Source organism: Lepisma saccharinum, chromosome 29 (assembly GCF_977018435.1).
Source record: "Lepisma saccharinum chromosome 29, izLepSacc3.1, whole genome shotgun sequence".
NCBI lineage: Eukaryota > Metazoa > Arthropoda > Insecta > Zygentoma > Lepismatidae > Lepisma > Lepisma saccharinum.
Window position 1 is genome coordinate 6,637,238 of NC_139257.1, and position 20,020 is coordinate 6,657,257.

The 20,020-nt window shown below is 37.1% G+C and overlaps 1 protein-coding gene across 3 annotated transcripts in view; it reads left to right on the forward strand.

Annotated features, from left to right (window-relative positions):
• LOC145981554 (USP6 N-terminal-like protein) overlaps positions 1–17,604 on the forward strand; it is a 179,898-nt gene extending 162,294 nt beyond the window's left edge. For all 3 annotated transcript variants that reach the window (XM_083114873.1, XM_083114875.1, XM_083114876.1), the window contains one exon: positions 7,555–17,604. In XM_083114873.1, coding sequence (XP_082970999.1) covers positions 7,555–8,174 — 620 coding nt within the window. In that variant the 3' untranslated portion in view covers positions 8,175–17,604. The remainder of the gene's footprint in view (positions 1–7,554) is intronic.
• Positions 17,605–20,020: the final 2,416 nt, after the last annotated feature.

Here is a 20,020-nt window from a genome sequence, read left to right on the forward strand (position 1 = left end):
CATCATTCATTATTGTGATTAGCTAGAAGTGGCAGAAAAGCAACGCTAAGTAACAAGATTCAAATATCCACTCCCTCCCTCTACCACAAGAATCACTATTACCAAAAGGTAGACTTGGGAAACAAAAATTTAAGCAGTTCGAAGAACACATCCAAGAAAAAACATCTGAACACATTCGGCACCATTAATTCAAGACTACTCAAAATGTCACAACTGTTCTAGATACTGAAAATTGTAAAATCATTTCCCGAAGTCTGAATCTGGAAGGGAATTTCCCCCACAATCCTGATACGACATTATACGGAATCCCATACACCCTAATAAATCACAAAATCAATTAGTGTCTTTGTTATGTTGCTAGAGTAACACATGATATAATTTTAAACATTAGTGAGAATTTCAGGTAGGCATGTGTTCTATATTTTTCACAGGGGGGGCAAAGGAGGCTCTCAGGGGGGGCAGTTGCCCCCCCTGCCCCCCCTCTAGCTACGGGCCTGGTGACAAGTTCTGTCAGTTCTTGAATGAACGCTATTGGTGAGAAAGGTTTGCGTGGAGGATTTACTGGTCTCCACGTGAACTTGACATATGGTGGTTAGAAGTAAAACTGATCTTTCAGAACTTTCTGTGAAATAAAGTTTGTTCCGATTCAGACTGAAACTATAGCTGATAGTATTGGGTGGAAAGGTGCAAGGCATACTTGGAATGGGCAAAAAGAAGGAAAAAGAGAAAACTTAAAAGTGATCTAAAGTTGCTGAAGTTGTGTTGAAAACAGCCTAATTGGTAGAGCATTGACCGATAATTCCATGGATCCATTCGTGTCTTCTGAGTATTAGGGGAAAATCTGGAGAAAGTCAGGGAAATGTTTTCCCAACATTTCTGTATCCATCTCAACGACTCACCAAAATTATGATGTTTCCCATGCTGCTTAAACCTTTTGACTTTGCCCCACAAGTGACTTCATTGTTTTTGCATGTTTGGTACCGCAACTAGATAAATAATACATTCTAATAAAAGAAAATGCAAGATTATCAGTGAGTCAGTAGGGCAAAAGGATATATATCTATCATGAGCATGTACGTAACGCATCACCAATTCATGCATCCCCATAAAGTCAGTTGTTGTGAGGAATTACAATGAGAGGCAAGCATTAGCAGCTTTCACATGGAAAGAAATGTTTGTTTGTCATGCAGTGTTTCTAACCTCAGAAGAATTTCTCTGTTCCCAATATTAACATGCCAAATGGCAACTATTTTCTACCATTATTCCTCATACTTAAGTTTTCCGTTTTGTTCTCTTATTAAAATGTTCTAACGTAGTGTATGACTTCATGTTGTAAGCAAGAATATAAATATTTTTGCCATGTTTCTTGACTATTAGAATGGCCTGTATTCAAGTTGGCTACCCTCTGCTGGTGCTCAAGGGCGATGTTGCCACATTAATGATTTCTGAATAGATTTGAGGGTTCTCAGGTAACTTGTGGAGGAGTGTACATCCCTATTCTAATTTTCCACGTAGTTGCCACCCATTTTTCAGGCACTAGCGTTTGTATCCCCTCATTGGAAAATTTTGCTTTGTTGGTGCGTAGCCACATTGCTCGTAGTTGTATAATGAAATGCCATTGACATGACATCTGTGCATGCGCACGATGCTGTTTACTCAATCTCATACAGTGTGTTTCAACTGATTTGCCCCAATTTAAATCTTTATTTGAGAAAAGTACAACAGATACAAACTTACACAAGGTACTGTTCGAAAGAGGAAGATTCAAAGTTTATTTTAGAATGTTTTCAATATGGCCACCATGCAGTATGGCAACACGATGAAGGCGAACACACATGTCGTCGAAAATACGTTTCAATGTTTTCTTTGAAATGTTGCAGTCATCCTCCTGACTTCATCTTGCAGTTTATTGATAGTCCTCGGGCCAGATTTAAAAACTTCTTGTTTCATTTACCCCCACAAGTAGAAATCATGTGGATTTAAGTCTGGACTTGTGGAAGGCCACGACATGCCACAGTTGAACATTTCACAATGTCGATTCAAAATGACACGATGTCGGAAATGCTAGTTCATGAATTGAAGAATTTCTTCTGTGGTGTGAAGCCTGGCCCCACCTTGTTGAAACCACTGTCTTTGTGTTGGAATATGTTTGAGTTGCAGTTCTGGGATGAGAAAGGTATTGAGCATTTCCAGGTAATTTTCAGACGTGACTTACTCCTCGAAAGAAGGGACCTATAACACCATGTCTCGAAATTGCACACCAGACATGCATTTTCTTGGGTTGGTGTGACGACACAACTCGTGTGGGCTCTTGGTAGCCTAAAATCGAATATTTTGTTTATTCACTTTCCCGGTGAGATGAGAATAAACCTAGTCACTTGCCCATAAATTTTCCAGCACAGAATCATCCGAGAATTCATGTGAAAAGTCTTATGTGTTTCTGCTTTCCCATCTCTGGCAACAATAGCAGTACTTGTAATATTGACAAACTGGTGGCGATAACTAAAGAGCATTCCCTGACATTCGCTACAAGACTCGGCTGCAAGCTGTCCGGCGTCAGCGATAGTCTTTCCCGGTGAACGGGGTCCGCGACAGTCGCACGCTACAGTCTGTTTCTTTCGCTCTCCCTGCCTTCAGTCTCTTTCCCTTTCTGTTGATGTTGCAGACTGACGCCAGTATAATCCTCCCTCGGCAGTTGTGTTGTGTCGTGTCCATGTGCTGAAGATTGTGGCTTAATATGGCACCACAAAAGTTTACATTACAACAAAGGATTTATCTTGTGGAGTGTTACTTTGGAAAGGGGAATTGTGGAGAAGTGCGACGACGTTTTGCAATGAAATTTCCTGGTGTTCCCATTCCACATAGGACCAGTATATTAAACTCGTAAAAAGGTTTAGAGTAACAGGGTCAGTTCTGAATAAAAGTGGGAAAAAAACCCACATGTACTTACTGAGGAAAAACTTGATGAGATAGGACAAAGGTTAGAACACTCTCCTCAGAAATCTATCCGCCGCCTCTCACAAGAAACGGGTGTTTCAAAACCCTCTAGGTCCCCCGATTTGTCAGCCTGCTATTTTTATTTATGGGGAAATCTAAAAAATAAAGTATACAAAGACAATCCACACACCATCCGTGAGTTAAAAGAGAGCATTTTACGAGAAATCTGGAGAATTACAGTAGACGAATTTGCACGTGTAAATGCCAATTTCCTTCGGAGATGCCAGGAATGTGTTGCAGCAGAGGGACATCATTTTCAACACCTTCTGTAGTCAAGGTTAGTACACAATAGAAAACTGTAATTTTAATAGCCGACTGTCGCAGACCCCGTTCGCTGGGAAAGACAAGCGCTGACGCCAGGCCGCTTGCCACGGAGTCGCTTAGCAAATGTCAGGGAATGCTCTGTATTAGTAAAACTTGGAATCTTCCTCTTTCCAATGGTATTTTGTGCAAGTTTGTATCTGCTGTAGTAATATTTTAAATACAGATTGAAATCAGGGCAAATCAGCTGAAACACCCTGTATGAGGGAAACTGGTCTGCTCCAATTAGAGAGCAGTGTGCTATTTAATATGGCCACTTTCATCAATGACTCTGATAAGTGTCAAGATTGCTCTGTCATTTGATCCCTCCTAGCTGAAAGGCATGATGTGACAAAAATAATTGTAGGCAGGACTCGACGGGATTGTACATAACATGTAATACTTACTCGTACATTGTAACATATTCAACTGCTCTGAAAATATTTCAGTTGCCACATTTTTTGTATCTATCAGTATTGTCACAAATCAGTAAGAGTGCCAGCATCAGGGATGGAACTAATCACACAGCTATGGAATTAGGCAGGTGGTAGAAGTTTGCACTTTTGCCACATTGGAGCACAACCACGTGTGTTCGGAGTTTATAAGAGCAGTCCGACATGTAGATATGAACTCTATTTCTGGGGCCCGTAATGAACTTCCATAATCACCAGCTCTGTATCGAATTGGGCCCAAAAGTGCCCCAGATAGACGTCGGTCTGATGCTCGAAGTAGGCAATGCAGCCCGGTTGACGTTACCGCACAGTGCGTGGAACCAGTGACTTTTGTCCTGATCTTGCTTTGCTTTTCCATATTTGGGATCAGCGCAATTCTGCGTATTCATGGCCATGCGTTTAGTTAAAAGTAAAATCAGATATACAGTGGAGCATCAATTTATGTTTTTCAGGGGACCAAGTTGAAAAACAACTTCAAATGTGGGAAAATTTAAAATCTGTTTTTTTTATTATTACATTTTGCTGAGTTGGGACTATAGTGTATAATGCAGGAAGATGTAAAATCCGAGAACGTAAATTGGGCTTCCACTATATCTAAATTGTCGTGTGTTTCACATTTTGGCTTTGAATTGAGAGAAATATCTTGTATTGTTGTAACAATGCATGTTAATGATGTGCACAATATTTTATTCATGAATGTTGTTTGTGTCATAAGCAGTTACTGAATGTGCATTTATCCAAATTATTTAAGATTTAATAATATTAAGGTTTAAGTAAGAGGAAATGTGGCATATTTTTTTTTTGCCAATATGTAATCATGAGTTAATTTCATGGTAAATTCTTTGATGTTCCACTTTTACCTGTGTGTAAAAGAGAATTGCATGCTAGTATATGGTGAAATCCTTCCTTACTGTCTAAACATATGAAACATGTCAGGAAAGTTAAGATACAAGGGATATATACAGTATCTTAGGGAAAATATGTAAGGTGTAAGGTGGCAACACTGACAGCAACCTTGATCCTTATTTTTTCAAGTAGTGTTTATTTGCAGTGCTGTTCTGAGTCTTTTGTGAGTCATACGTGCTGGAAATGGCTGTGGCAATAAAGAATCCCGCCAAATGCAGGGGGAATGACCAGCGGACATTCATTGTCAAATTACGGTAGTTTATGGGAACATTATGAATTGTCAGAATGTGAATTTATTCTTAGTTTTCACCATCTAGATCCAGCAGCATCACCCATTTCATGTTCGTATCAAATCGAAAATAAAGGATTCCCTGATAAGAATAGTATGCCAATTTCACGTGAACACGGCGCTATAAAAAAAGTAGCTGGGCATATAAGAGGGGGTGGGGCGATTTAGCCAATATAACAATATCATGTCACGTGCAAAATGTATAATCATAGCAAACGTTGGTCTATGTGGGCCAGAACCAGTGATGGTATCATAGTGAGGCATGGGGACGTGTGCCCCAGTTCACAGCCAAACGAGTACACGAAAGAGCCAGATCTGGCTCCAAGAGAGCTAAGTTGGCAACACTGACTCGATGGGAAAAGCCAGGCGGAGACTGTCCCTCATGCCCTTAATGTTGGTATTTTTCTTGTGAATATGAAAGCATTGGGGGGGGGGGGGATCCCACAAGACATGTGATCACATACATTAAATGTTTGCTATTCTGAACCAGTATTCTGTAAAAAAATAAAAAAAATAGGACTATCAGTGCACTTTACTTTTACTATTTATTCAACTTGGAAAACAAGATTTTTTTCATTTTTTATATCAACAAACAAAAATGTATTCATTGAAGTGGAAATTGTCAGGTTAAGAAAAGGTTGTGGATGAAATTTTCCCTTGTATATTTCAAAATATACTACTTTTCTATCTATAGCAAAAGGATGAAATGGTTGAGTGTAATTAAATGGAATTAAAGTTTCTTGTTTCCTGATTTGGTCATCGTAAGTCTATGAATTGAATTCCATTTTATTTAAGGAATCGCGTTAATTTTGCATCCTTTCTTCTTTTCGTAAATATTCAAGGCTTGGAAACATGTATCTGAATTATATATTCTCAAATTTTTGCACACTACCTCTATTTTTAACAAGATTTTAAAGAACAACAATGCTTAACGTAAAGTGTATAGGATGGCAACACTTATTATGGAATGTGCACTCGAGATACAGAGATTGTCTAATTTATTCAGGTTATTTTTACTCAATTTTGAAAGTTGCGGCTGACACTTCTCAATCATGTGGTACAGTGAAGAAAAATCGTTCGTACTCCAGGCACATGCTGATTTGTTTTTATCTGGTTTCTCTTATGCTCGCAACGTGAGATCTTCCTAATTTATTCTTGCAATTGTAACAACCAGGTGACTTCTGGATAGGGTTCAGAGCTTTTGAGAGCTAACATGACTCTCATGTTCAGGGATTGAATTGCAGAGATATGTCAGGGTATAGTTATAGGTGTGGGAGGGGTACGGTGTAGGTGGCGGGTCAATCACGTGCCATCTCTCCGACGTCTACACTCCCAGTTAACTATCGCTAACCAGTTCAGGGCCCATGTCCCTGTTGAGGTTTTCCTTTTCCCTGTGTATGGCTATTGGTTCTTTGATGATTCGGTCCCAGTAATTGGATGACTTATTTATGATCTTGGCACTTGTGAAGTCGATTCTATGGCCCTTCTGGATTAAATGTTTTGCTGATCCTGATTTTTCTGGATGAAAATTCTTGATGTAGCTGACATGTTCTTTGCAGCGTTGTTCGATTGTCCTCCCTGTTTGTGGAATGTAGGCTTTACCACAGGAACAGTTGATATGGTAAACCCTGGACTCGAACTGAACCCAGCCTGGTTAGCGATAGTCGACTAGGAGTGCGGACATCGCAGAGACAGCACCTGATTGGCCCACCACCTACATAAGACCCATCCCACACCAAATACATACAAACTTACCCTGACATATATCTGCATTTCAATCCCTGAAGATGAGAGTGGCGTTAGCTCTCGAAAGCTCAGTACCCTATTCGGAATTCACCTGGTTGATATCCCAAGAAATCCTCTTCATCATACGCTGCCAGCATGGGTATCGGGAGGGAGGGATCGAAGGGGTCTGTAGACACCCCCCCCCCCCCCGGAAATTGACATCGTTCATTTAAAGATACAAGAAAGCCGAAAGTTTGTTACTTTAATTGTTAAGAACAGAAATAAAGTTCATTTAGTTATCATTCGAACAGAATAATCTGAAGTAAAAATGCATTGGATCGAAAACATTGAGTGAAAAATACAGGAGCAAGTTTATATTCTACCATTTCATCCAAAGAACAAATGGTTCCACAGTTTTCAAAATTCTAATAAGTTATAGGTGAGAGGTCACACAACAAACTTTGTGAAAAAAAAATTCCCCAAACAGTTAAAGCCTTTCCTTGAACGAGACGTGCAAATAAATGCACAATAAATAATAGAAAGTAGTTATGCTGGTATTCACTTGTTTTGTGGATCGTGTCTCCCCATTTATATAATAATTATTATTATTATAATTATTATTATTGTTTCGAATAAAATTTATTTTTATTTATTTTATAATGTTTATTATTGTATAACATTTATAACCATGGTAATAATACTTATTATTTTTCTAATATTCAATTTTTATCATCCCCCCCCCCCCCTGCAAAACTTTCTGGCGACACCCATGGCTGCCAGGAGAGCTTCAAGAATGAAATATATTACCTGTTTTACTCTAATGCGTCTACAATAATGTCAACCATTTTTACTATTTGATATTGATCTCTCTTTTTCTTTTTTTAGGTTCTAAATTCTCATTTGATCCAAGCATTGATGACACCAGCTCTTTAGTGGATCATCACGGGTCTCGGAACTCTTTGGCAGAAACCAGTGTCACTTCAACGGCAGACTTATCCGTATTCTCCACGAACACGGCAAGCAGATCGCAAGTTTTGGACAATAGTTTGGACACGCACAGTAACGCATCGGACAAAAGCAACATAAGTACATACTCTGCACCAGTGAGCGTGCATTCGCAGAAAGCAGCCAGTGCCAATCATTCCAACAACTCCGGAAGATCGACGCCAAAGGCCCAGCATCTCGATCTCTCGTCGCTGTCTCCCAAAATGTATTCCGGCGGCCCCGACGGAGACTCGAGAGGCAGCAGCCCGACGACTGCTCCTTCCCCAAATCGCAAGAGTCCAGACGTAGTGAGAATCTATGTGCCATACAACTCCCCTGGTGGTATCTCTTCACAGAATGGGGACGTGCGTGTCGTACCGCGAGCATTGCCTACGGACCCGAACAAAATTCGTATTAAAGTAGATACTTTGGAAGAGAAGACTCCGGTCGTAGAACATGGTCAGATATCTCCGTTCAGGCTAGAAAGCCCAGACGAGTATAACCGGTTTGATTTGAAATGACAAGAAGTTTATATCTAATGACCGTTCAGCAGAGTGCTGGGATGCCAGGAGTACATTGTCAGTTGGTGGAATGGAAACGCTAACAGCTGTGAGTTACATTTTGAACAAGTATCGATGTGCTGTTAATTTATAATGGAAAGAAATTTCTAGTTTAAGTGTTCATTATTTACATTCGTCACCTTTACTACCTTTTGTATGTTATTGGCATTTTTATTCATTCCAAGAATTTGATGCCTCATCATTCCAAACAACCATAAACTCATAGTTTGTAGTTCTTGGTGCATCATTAAGCTTTCGTGTGGCTTAGAGGTTGAACTTGTATATAGATATATATATATAATATTTTTATTTGTGACCTAGAAAGTTATAATAGGTAGTAATAATAAAAATGTAAAAAGTAATTTCAGAAATGAATGAGTCTTGTAATAAGATGTAGTTGTTAGGATGGACCATTGTTTAAAAATAATAATAATAATTCTGTGAGGAAATTAGTAATTCTGTCTGCACTGAAGTGAAGAATATAAGTTTGAAAAAATCTTTACATTAGAAGTGAATAAAGGAAAATATATTTCTGTGCAAATTAGTGTAAGTGTTGGTTGGTGTCAATTGGTATCCAAAATACAAAAAATATACATTAAACTTATTTTCATTGCATATTTATCCATGAAAAAAAAATATTCTAAAAACTGTAGGTTACGTAATTTCTTCCATAAGAAATGTGGAAGTGTTAAGAAACAGATGTGCATACCTTTCAACATCCATATAATTGGTGCAGAAGTTTGTCCCCCTCCCTGAGTAAAAGTCTGAGAATATATGTGGGTTGGAAATTTAATAGTGGCAACTATTTATTCTCAAATGATACAAAAGAAATACATCTGTAAAACTTTCACAGCCCTTCGATGTAGTCACCAGCATTGTGTACAACCTTTGCAAGCGATGTGGAAGTCATATTATTTCTGTAGCAGCGCCTGTTGTGTTGATGGTTTGAATGGAGCGGTCCATTGCCTGAAGAATCTCTGGAACAGTTTGGAAGTCAATGCCCTTCATCTTAGGGATCAAATCAAAGTTACGGGGGCTGGTAGAGCATCTGCCAGCCCCATCGATGTGACAAATCAGCCACAGGTTGCAACGCAGCTCGCAGGTTATGTTCCAAAAATGAACAGTAATACTTTGCATTGATGGTCTGTCGTGGAGGTACGGCGAGAATCACTAGAACTTCCACATTAGTGGGGGTCTGACTACACAACTTTAGACTGCCAGTTCCAATGATACTCTATTCCTCTATTCCTCATCTAGTTGGAAGGAAGAGTCCATTTTACTGGTAGGTATCAAACTAACATGTGGTATAAGTGAGAAGCACCAGTTCTGTTTCATGGCATATATACAGCAGTGTTGCCACTTTTAAATTTCCAACCCCTTTATAAATATAGTTTGTAGAGTAAAAACAATTACAATAAAATTATGTATATAATACCGCTTTAATTTATTACAATTTTAATGTATCTAGGAACATTTTGTGGCAGTTGTGGTACATCATCTAACAGGCCTACCAATACACATTACATGATTGATGGAACTACATTTATTTTTTAAAAATAAATACATTTTGGAAAACATTATATACGAGAATAAATGTACAAAAACTTCACATCCAATAACTTAGTTCATATATGTATAATTGCAAAAATACAGTTTGTCGCAAAATAATGTTTGCACTCTTTGAACTTTAATAACAGAGAAACTATTAAGGATGACTTGACTGGACTTCCTGCATTTGAAGCTGCAATGTCTATGTTGAACATGTGTGAGAGCATATAGGCCTTCTTTTGTTTTTAGTTCCGTCACAGCCTGCCCAGCGGTAGTCATTAGTGTACACAATGGCAGAGATGAGAAATTTTTCTTTCTAGAAACGTAAGAAGGGTATCCATCCAGATCTTCTAATTTAACAGTTAAATTACTACCTGTGGGGAAGTCTGATGAATTCTGTGTACGCTACAAAGCGTACACTGAGTGACATGGGGCATGCAATTGAGACAACCTATGCTTCCCTTCCCGCAGAAACCGTATCTGCTGTTTATCGGTCTGTTCAGATTACACATAATGTATTACTGACAATGATGGTCATTTTGAACATCTATAACTTTAAGGTGTGTGACACCAAAAAGAGTTCGTCCTTGCTGTTATTAGTGTACTTGTTAATGATGTTCAAACAGTGTAAACACCATTTTGGGACACTGTATAACTTCTGCTGCTAGTATTACTTGCAGAATGTTGTTCTTGAAGAAAACAAATGTTTCCTTGATAGATTGTAACACAAGTTCTTGTCATGATGCATAAACTGCAAATTAAAATCTTGGCTTATCTGCATTGAAGTAGTAGCATGGAATGCATAAGTATCACAAAACAAGTTGTCCATTACCATGATTATCCTTTTGTTTTGCCCAATGAGAGCTTCAAGAACTCAAGTAACTGGCCAACGTAGTGAAAATGGTTGGCCAAACGTAAGAACATGCTGTTGGGCAATGGTAAATAATGCTGTGGTTCCAACGTTGGGTCAGTGTGTGGTTTTTACCACCAACGTACTGAGAACTAAAGTACATATAGGTTTGTGTTCTGATACATACATAATTTGTGAGGCAAAATGTAAACAATAGTACACATAAGTAAAAATTTTAAAAAATACACAGCATTTTCTCAGTCACATGGTATCATTGTTTTCAAGGCACCATACGTTCAAGTGGTAGCACAAAAACCTTCTAGAGTTTATTTAGTTTTCAACCTTTCATGGAATTTAGTCTGCACATAACATTGCTTAACCACTTTCACAATAATAGCTGTAAGAATGCTCTTGTTCTAGTGCAGCAAAAGAGACAAACAATAATCAATTACCAATACATCTTTCATCCATGGCGGCTGACAAAGGACTGGTGAGCGACTGCAAGTTAGAAATAGCTTCTACTTAAAAAATATATTATATTTTCAGTATGGGCTGTGGCGGAAATATTTGTTACATGTCACTTATTGTACACTCTAGAATTGACAGCATACTCTTGAAAGTTTTCTTAGCATGAGAAAATTGATTTTAAAACTGATTTTGACTCACTTTCCCATGGTTGGGCAAACGTTGGCAACCACGTTGGCCCAATGTTTAGACCAACATCAATTTGCGAACCTATCCCACGTAAAAACTGACGTTGGCCCAACGGTTGTGGTTACTTGGAACCAGTTCTTAAAAACACACAGACTGCAAGAAAAATGTTCATAGTCATGGACAATTTGCCGAGCAATACTTGTGCATCCCACTGTACATGAGATGTATGAATGTAAGATATAAAGTTGACATTAGTTTTTGTGCACCCAACCTATACATTAGTGGGAATGAGAATTCTATTTTAATTTCTGTTGTAGTCTAAATTATTGTTGTATATCCAACAACACTAACATAATACAGATTTATCAATGGGAGAAGAATTTGACACAGTAGTACAAAGAAAACGTTTACAAGGAATAATTGTTTTATATCTACACTTATTACTATTTGTGTTAATTTTCTAAGAATGTGGGTGCATTTTGAACATAAATTGTAAACGTTTCCCCTGTTCTTTCAGTGCATATGTTTGTAGTAGGGGTGTGTGAGACATTTTTTTTTTTTAGTCAGGATGAGAAATTTTTCTATCCCAACATTCGGGATGGGAAATGTTTGAAATTTCCCGAAGCTCTGGAAATCTTGAATTCTACATGTCATCTTTCACCTTAAGTGATTGTTTTTGCATTTCTGGTACAAAAATTAATGATTTCCGATAAGTTCCAGACATTTACAATGCAGAAAACATTGAGAATTATTACTTTTTAAAATGACCTTTCAGTATTTCCTGTCTGCTAGGGATCCAGAAATGTCGGGAAGTAGTTTCCCGAAGTCCGGATCACGACAGGAAATTTTTTCCCCGGTCTTGACTTTTCGGGATCTTGCACACCCTTAATTTGTAGTATGCACAAAGCTTCCCATTTTTCTTTCTTTTAAAAATTACTTTATATGAATACAGGTGGTCCCTCGAACTTCCCTGATTTCTGTTGCTTCCCAAAAGAAAACAAAAGACAGGAGGATAATTTTGTCACTTTTATCAGAAAGTACAACTCAAATATTTTCTTGAAAAGAATTAGTAGGTTTCTATCTGGGCTCCTTGGGTGGCACGAACAATATCCAAACAATACTCAATTTCAGTCAAGGATTGCTCCAGCATATCTGGTGTGATGGTTGCTACTTCTTCTACAAATGCGTGCACGTAAGTTTCATGTCAGGTATCCTGGCGGAGTACACAATGTCCTACACACAGCCCCAAAAGAAAAAGGGCATAGGCATTTCTAACCTATTCTACTCGCTCTTCAGATGCGCGATGATCTCCTCCATGTTGCTTTTGCACACTGCCTGTAGCTAACAATGTTGCAGACTTTTGTTGATAGATTTTGGATCTGGTGCATCTTTGTGCAACACACGTCTAAATTGTCTTTGAACAGTGATTACAGAATTGCTTTCTGCAAACCATTCAACTGCTTGCACTTTCTCTTGCATTGACGCCATGTTATAAATAAACTACACCAGCGCCACCCAGTGATGATTTTCCGAATTCAGAAAATTACTATGAAACTTGACTATTTCCACTCTCTCCTTTACTTCCTACTGGAATACCATATCTGCAACAGACAAATTTTAAAAGTTAGTTAAAATCAGGGAAGTTTAAGGGGACCACCCTGTACATTTTGATACTTTGGATTGAAGTGTTCGAAATAGTGAAAATAGAAATGAGTGTATTTAGTTTACAGCTGTGCTATGACAGTTATTTGGATTTTGGTTTCAAATTTGTTGTGAATAAGGATTGAAATTTCCTGTCCTGCAATTCAAATTATTAAGAAGAAAAACAATTTTGTAATTGTTGTGCATTTTTCTTAGTGTTTCATCACCTCCTTCCAAATGAGTATTACTTATGTCACAATCATTCACATCTCATTATTATTAGGAATGTAAATAATTTATATTTTGTATATTTTGCAGTATTAGAGTACTGGTATTATAAAATAACTTGAAATGCATATTTATTGCTTATGCTGTACTTGAAGTTTTAACAGGTTAGATTTTTTGTCTGTACATCATGTACACCATGTTTGAAAATGATTTGAAGGATTTTAACTCGTTATATTTTATTCATAAATGGTCAAAATAAGATGCAATTTCATATGTATGTAATGTAACTGTGTAAGTTTAAGTGCCAATGATTATCACAAAGTTAACTCATAAATGCTCAATGTGAGCACCCTCTGTTACTAGACACATGTCAATACGGTAATCTAACTTCATCCAGACACGTTTCAGCATGTTCTCATCAATGGTATGCACCACAGCGCTAATGCGTTAGAGTTCTTTGCTGGTGGATCTTTATGAAATCGTGTATGAAACTGACGTTGTACACTCACGAGTCACAAGTGACCTACTCTCGTAAATAAGATGCAAAATGCTTAACACCATTAAGCCTGGTTTCCATGATAACCAAAAATCCTATATGCTGACCAAGGAAGAATTTATTTTATTTTAAAAAAACATAAACTAAATGTTACGTTAAAACCTTCTCGCAAGGTCTTCTTGAGACTCTGTACCAAATACAAATGAAATAAGGTACAAAACAGGAAGATATATATACACAAATATCACTCCCCTCCAGACACAAGAATATTAGAAAGTTGTTTATCTGGGACATTCCTTTCTAGGTGTTCCAGCAAGTGGCTTTTCTCCTGTCAACCGTTGTTTCACCTGACAGGCAATTGAGATCTCATGATCTTTTTCCTTATTCTTTCTTTCTTTCTTCATTCTTCTCCTTCTTTTCTCCTCCTTCGCTTTTGTCCTTTTCACTCTTTCTAACACCTTCTTCCATTCTTTGTTTATCTTGAGTCCCCCATTCCAGTTCATTGTGTCTTCTTCACCTTTCTTCTCTATTTCCTTGGCCTCCTTCCATTCTCTCACTAGTATTCTCTTCTCCCTTCCTATCTGCTTAGCCTCATCCCACTCTATGTCAGGTCCTGTTTCTCTCGTGTGCTTAAATTTCTCTCTCTCTCTCTTAAGTCGTACATCATCCCTATGTTCTTTCAACCTGTCTTTAAGCCTCTTTTTTGTTTCTCCTATTTACACACTGACATTCTTCACACTTCACTTTGTAGATAAATCCCTTCCTCTTCTCTTCTTGTTCACATTCTTCACTATTCTTAAGATGCTTCGTTCTCCCTTCCTGTAAGTTTTAATGCTACTTTCCTAAGCACTTTGCATACCTTTTCTGTGGTCTTCTCCAAACTCCTTACAAACAATCTCTCTTTTCCTTTCTCTTCCTCTTCTCCCCTGCCACTTATCTTCCTTCTTCTTCTGTGTATGTCCAAACTATCTTCCTTCTTGTAGCCATTCTTTTCCAGCTGTTTCCATAGGCTACCTTCTTTTTCACATTCTTTCGTGCATATTTTCTTGATTCTGTCCTCCATATTATGTTTTTAAAATAAAATAAATTCTGCCTTGGTCAGCATATTGGATTTTTGGCAAAATGCTTTCTCCTCACCACTGCAAGCCATTTTACAACTGGTCAGTCTGGCACCTGATGGCAGAATTTAGAACTACTAGTACCGTTTTAAAAAAAAATTAAGGATGTGTTTGAATTTATTTCACGGGATATTTGATCGGTGATTATATTGTATTGCTCATGGAACTTGCTTTTATCATTCAAATCATTATTATACTAAATGGTGTAGGGAATAATCTTTCAGCAGTACTTTATGCTACATGTAAATTGTCCATGTAGCTACGACATCTTACAAGTAATATTATGAATGGAACTATTTGTTTAGTGTAATTTTGCTCAGCATTTTGATGTACTACATATACATCTTTATCAAGAGCTAAATAAAGAAATTAAAGAAATTTGGCTGTTAACAGTTAACAACAGTTCTTATTAATAATATTATTTGTAGTAGTTACTGGCTGTATTCTTTAATACTTGAATATTTCCATCATGCTAAACATTTTCTTACACTGTATTGTATTAAAAAAGAAACTAACGTAGAGGAACTTGATAATAAGGGTAATACATTTTTAAACATATTAAAACAGGGAAAGAATAGCATCTTATAAAGTGGTTATTTATGGAGAACTATGTCAAGAAATTCAAAGTTTAAAAAGGACATGATCTCCATTCTGTAGCAACTCTGTGACCTAAGTTCATGTACAGCTGTGAACATTTCATCGGAGTTTTGCCAGCCAGGAGTAACTTTTGTATCAAGCCAAATTGAAGGGTTTTTTTTATTTGTGATTTACAAATTTGCCTGCAGGATTTGACAGATAGTTTCTAAAAATGAGAAATCTGGGTCATTCGTAGGAAGTGTAATTCTGGGTTGTAACACTCGCATTAAATTTCAATGGAATCATTACAACCAAGAAGTGTCCGTGAATGTACATGGGAGCAGTAACTAATGTAAGAAGTAATTTGATGTATATGAAAATCAGGAAAAGAAAGATTACACTCATTTTAATGATCTGCAGGATAAAAGTTCAACCAGCCAATATATGAGAAATCATCAAGAGAGTAAGTCCTTCATTTTTGGCACACATATTCAGGCAACTTTATGTTTTAAAATATATGTACTCAATTTTATACAAAACTTCTGTTATGTATAAAAGGTAGGAATTATCAAATGAGGGTATCAATCTTGAATGGTGAAGCAATTTTAAGCATACGATATATTGCACCCTTCATAACATCTACAATATTGGCCAAATTATTGGACTCGTTGCAAAAAGGAAGCACATTTCCTTGTTTTGAAAGTGTTCTAACTAAATAAATTTGACGATTGTTATAACTTTTTATGGTATTAAACTGTTTGTCTGGATATAATGGTGTTTCCCACAATCGTTTCTTTTAATGTGTCCGAAGAATAGGTGGCAACACAGTTCTTCACATATTCGCAAAAATACCTGGAACAATATGGACATTGTTTACCATGTTATGCTATTTGTTTGGTTATAAGAAACGAAATAATATTAATTCTGATTGTTGTAAGGGTCTTCTTTATTTGTATCTCCAGAGCAATGCGTAATTTCATAAACCACTTGGTTTGAAGTTTAGAAATAAGAGTGATAAAGGAATTCTACAGAAGCAGTGATTAAAATGGGCTCGAAAAGAGCCAAAGGTGGTCATACGAAGTACTGGCAGTACTTGCAGTGTGTATAATAATGCAATGTGCATCACAAAACATTAAAACTGTCAAATTTCTCTACGTAGAGAGAGTTAATCTGTGTTTCATTTTTTCAACTAATGAGTCCAATAATTGGCCAATACTGGTTCTTTCTAGATGCCAAGCTGAAGCTGTTATTCCATAGGTGATAATAAAAAGTAGTCTTCACTTGTATTAATGAAAAATATAGAGAAATATGTCTGAATGCACTGTCATCTTTATGAATAGCACATTATGTTTTGCCAGTTTTGTTTGCTAGCAAAATGAAATGACCAGTACCAGAGCCATTTTTTCTAAATAAATAAAACACAAACTCTATTTATAACAAATTATCTTGAAATATGCAGCTTATATGTTCACTTCTAATAATTTCCAGAATATGTATATATTTGTAAAAGTTTTTATTTAGGCATGAGATATTTAAATTGTATTTGAACTAAAGAAAGCTTGTCATAGCTTGCACCTTTCAGCAAAATTTTATAACAGTGATAGTATACACTACCTCACAACCACCTGTTATTATCGAAGAAGTGTAACTTATCTCATGAAAAAAAAATCCTTTCATGTTTTTTTTTTTAACACAGCACTTGTATAACTTTATTAATTAATCAAAGGTAAGAACGAGAGATGTTTAACTTATGGCTAGCATGGAACCAGATGTAATGAATGTGCCAATATTGTGTGAAAAAAGGTAAACAACTATGGGAATTAAACCTTTAATCATCAGATATTCACACCACATTTAATAGAGAATAGTTAAAATGAAAGTGGGCAGAAATAGTCATGTAAAGTTGAAGCCTGAAGCAATGGCAACTGCCAGAACTATTGCTCTTTTGGAATTAAAATTTGAATCTAAACTTTCAAAAGCAAGGATTTCAATAACAGCAGACTTTTATAAATATTTTTCATTGAACATATACAGGGTGTTTCCGTGACCTTGATTTAGACTTGCAGGATGGTTGGAGACTGACCCAAGTACCAATATGAGATTAGGAATCCCAGTCCCGAAACGCACCATTAAAAAGTTGTAAACCAAAACTATTTGGGCCTGCCTGTTACAGTGGAATGAGACAACTGAGAGATGCAGCTTGCAGATTTAATATGGATGTTACTACAGTGTACCGTAGTACTCTACGTCGAAAACGTTACAGTAATTGTTCAAAATGGCAGCCCCAGCATCAATACATGTACACAAGAAGCTCTGTTGCATTTGCTCTAACATCTCTGGAACCATTCTGATGATATCACAGGCAGCAAGGATTCTTCCCATGATGTCCTTCCCACTTTCTACAGGTGTCTTACAGACAACACTTTTGACATGACAGCACAAGAAAACAATTGAGTGGGTCAGATCAGGCAAATGAGCTGGCCAAGGAACAGGACCACCTCATCCTATCCATGGTCGAAGAAAAGTAGAGTCATTTCAAAAGTGTTGTCTACGAGACACCCGTAGAAAGTGGGAAGGACATGCTGGGAAGAATCCTTGCTGCCTGTGATATCATCAGAACGGCTCCAGAGTTGTTAGAGCAAATGCAACAGAGTTTCTTACATACCTGCATTGATGTTGGGGGCTGCCATGCAACGTTACCGTCGTAGGGTGCTACGGTACACTGTAGTAACATCCACATTGATTCTGCAAGCTTCGTCTTTTAGTTGTCTTACTCCACTGTCATAGAAAGACCCAACTAGTTTGGGCTTATAACTTTTTAATGGCACGTTTCCGGGCCGGGGTTCCTAATCTCATATTGGTACGTCGGTCAGTCTCCAACCACCCTACCAGTTTGAATCAAGGTCACGGAAACAAACGGTGTCAATCTGGTTTAAATCAATAAATCCATATCTAATATCTGGCTTGATGTCTCAACTGTTTCCCTGACTTAACAAAGGAGAATCTGAAACAGCATGAAAAATTCCTTATTAAAATAAATCTTAATGAATATAATAGTGTATGAATGTGCATTGTTATGAAGTTTCTCTATACTGCAATTATGCTGCTAGATTAACAGTAATGTACAAATCAAGTGAACAGAGGCAACACAAAACAGCCATGCCTTACCAGGAAATCAAACCCAAGCTATCTGGAGTCATACAGTACCAACCACCACAGCAATGGAGTGGGTTGAAGTCCTTCCCTTAATTTGATTGAACCTAAATCCCACTTCTAGTTCTCATGAGGAAAATGTGAAAGATTTGATAATACTAACAGATTTAAACATCAGTGTCTCATTTTATTAGTGTCAAAACATGCAATGAATTTTTTATCTATTATTGTTGAGAAAATATAAGTAATCATTCCCAATACTATATTGACTATTCATTTGAGAAAAAAAAAGTTGTTTTTTTTGTAAGCATTTTCCAGTTTTCAATTGTATTTGTTGAAGAAATGAATAGTGCATAACATCAGGGGAAGAACATAAAAGCAGGTTGCAAATGTTCTGCAATACTTTTATTTATAGTAGTTTGAAAAAATATACATAAATTATGCTGAAAATTCATCAAAATGAAATTCTGTAAATTTCACGATGTCTCACATGTAGATCACTACCTATAACCTGTTCCAACTATCTCTGGAGCAAGGCCACGTTTAGTGTCAAAGAAGCCAGGGGGAAATCAAGTGGCCAGAACGAAGGCTGGCAACTGCAGTTGCTTTCCCCCCTCTATGCAATCCTGTTCCCTCTCATGTTTATTGGTGGTGCCGTCTTGCATCACTCCTTGCGCAGAGACTTGTTTTTGTTCGCCTGCTCCAGAGATAATTAGATGGGACAGAGTATAGATTTCGTTCAGTACTGAGCTAAGTCTGTGGTTTTCTTTCAAACAAGTATCGCATATGCATTTTATTCATCTTGTGAATTTTGTAATACAGTGAAACTTCTCAATAACGGACAGGCCTGGGGGAAAAAATGTCCGTTATTAAGAAGTTTCCGCTATTCAGAAAAAAGTGTAGGATGTTACACAATAGGATAACCATATTACAGTACGTACTTTACGAACATAATGTTTTTTTTCGTACATTAAGGAACAAAATGCTATACTACATATGGTCAATTTAAATTTCCTAAGTATCCCTACATACATACATTACAAATTTCAAAAAAGAAAATACAGTACATGTATTGTAATCCTTTGTTAAATTACTGCATTCAAAATGCTCTTTCATGTGACATCGTAGCAGAAGTGGCACACACTTCTCAAGATAACCACAAAGAATCTGTCTACTGTCTGCACTTTTGAAAGAGATACGTTAATTACATTTACCGTATATGTATAAAATTATGTAATAATAATCAGGTTCCATTGTATGTGGTTGAAATTCCTATAAAATGTAGAACTGTCTGCCCATGTAACAATGAAGATCAGGTGAAGGATTATCATTTGTCATTTGAGAAAAGTCTTTCATCTGCTGCATGAAGGTATTTTACCTTGTTTAGAAGCATATGTGTGTGTATATAGCGGGGGGAGGGGGGCAGTTGCCCTCCAGTTTTCGCCACTTTTGTCCCTGCACTATGCTAAGTTTTATCTATAGGGTGTCCCATAAAGTCCGCAACTTTTGAATCGGGCGCCATTTTTTAAATGTTTTGTTGGCA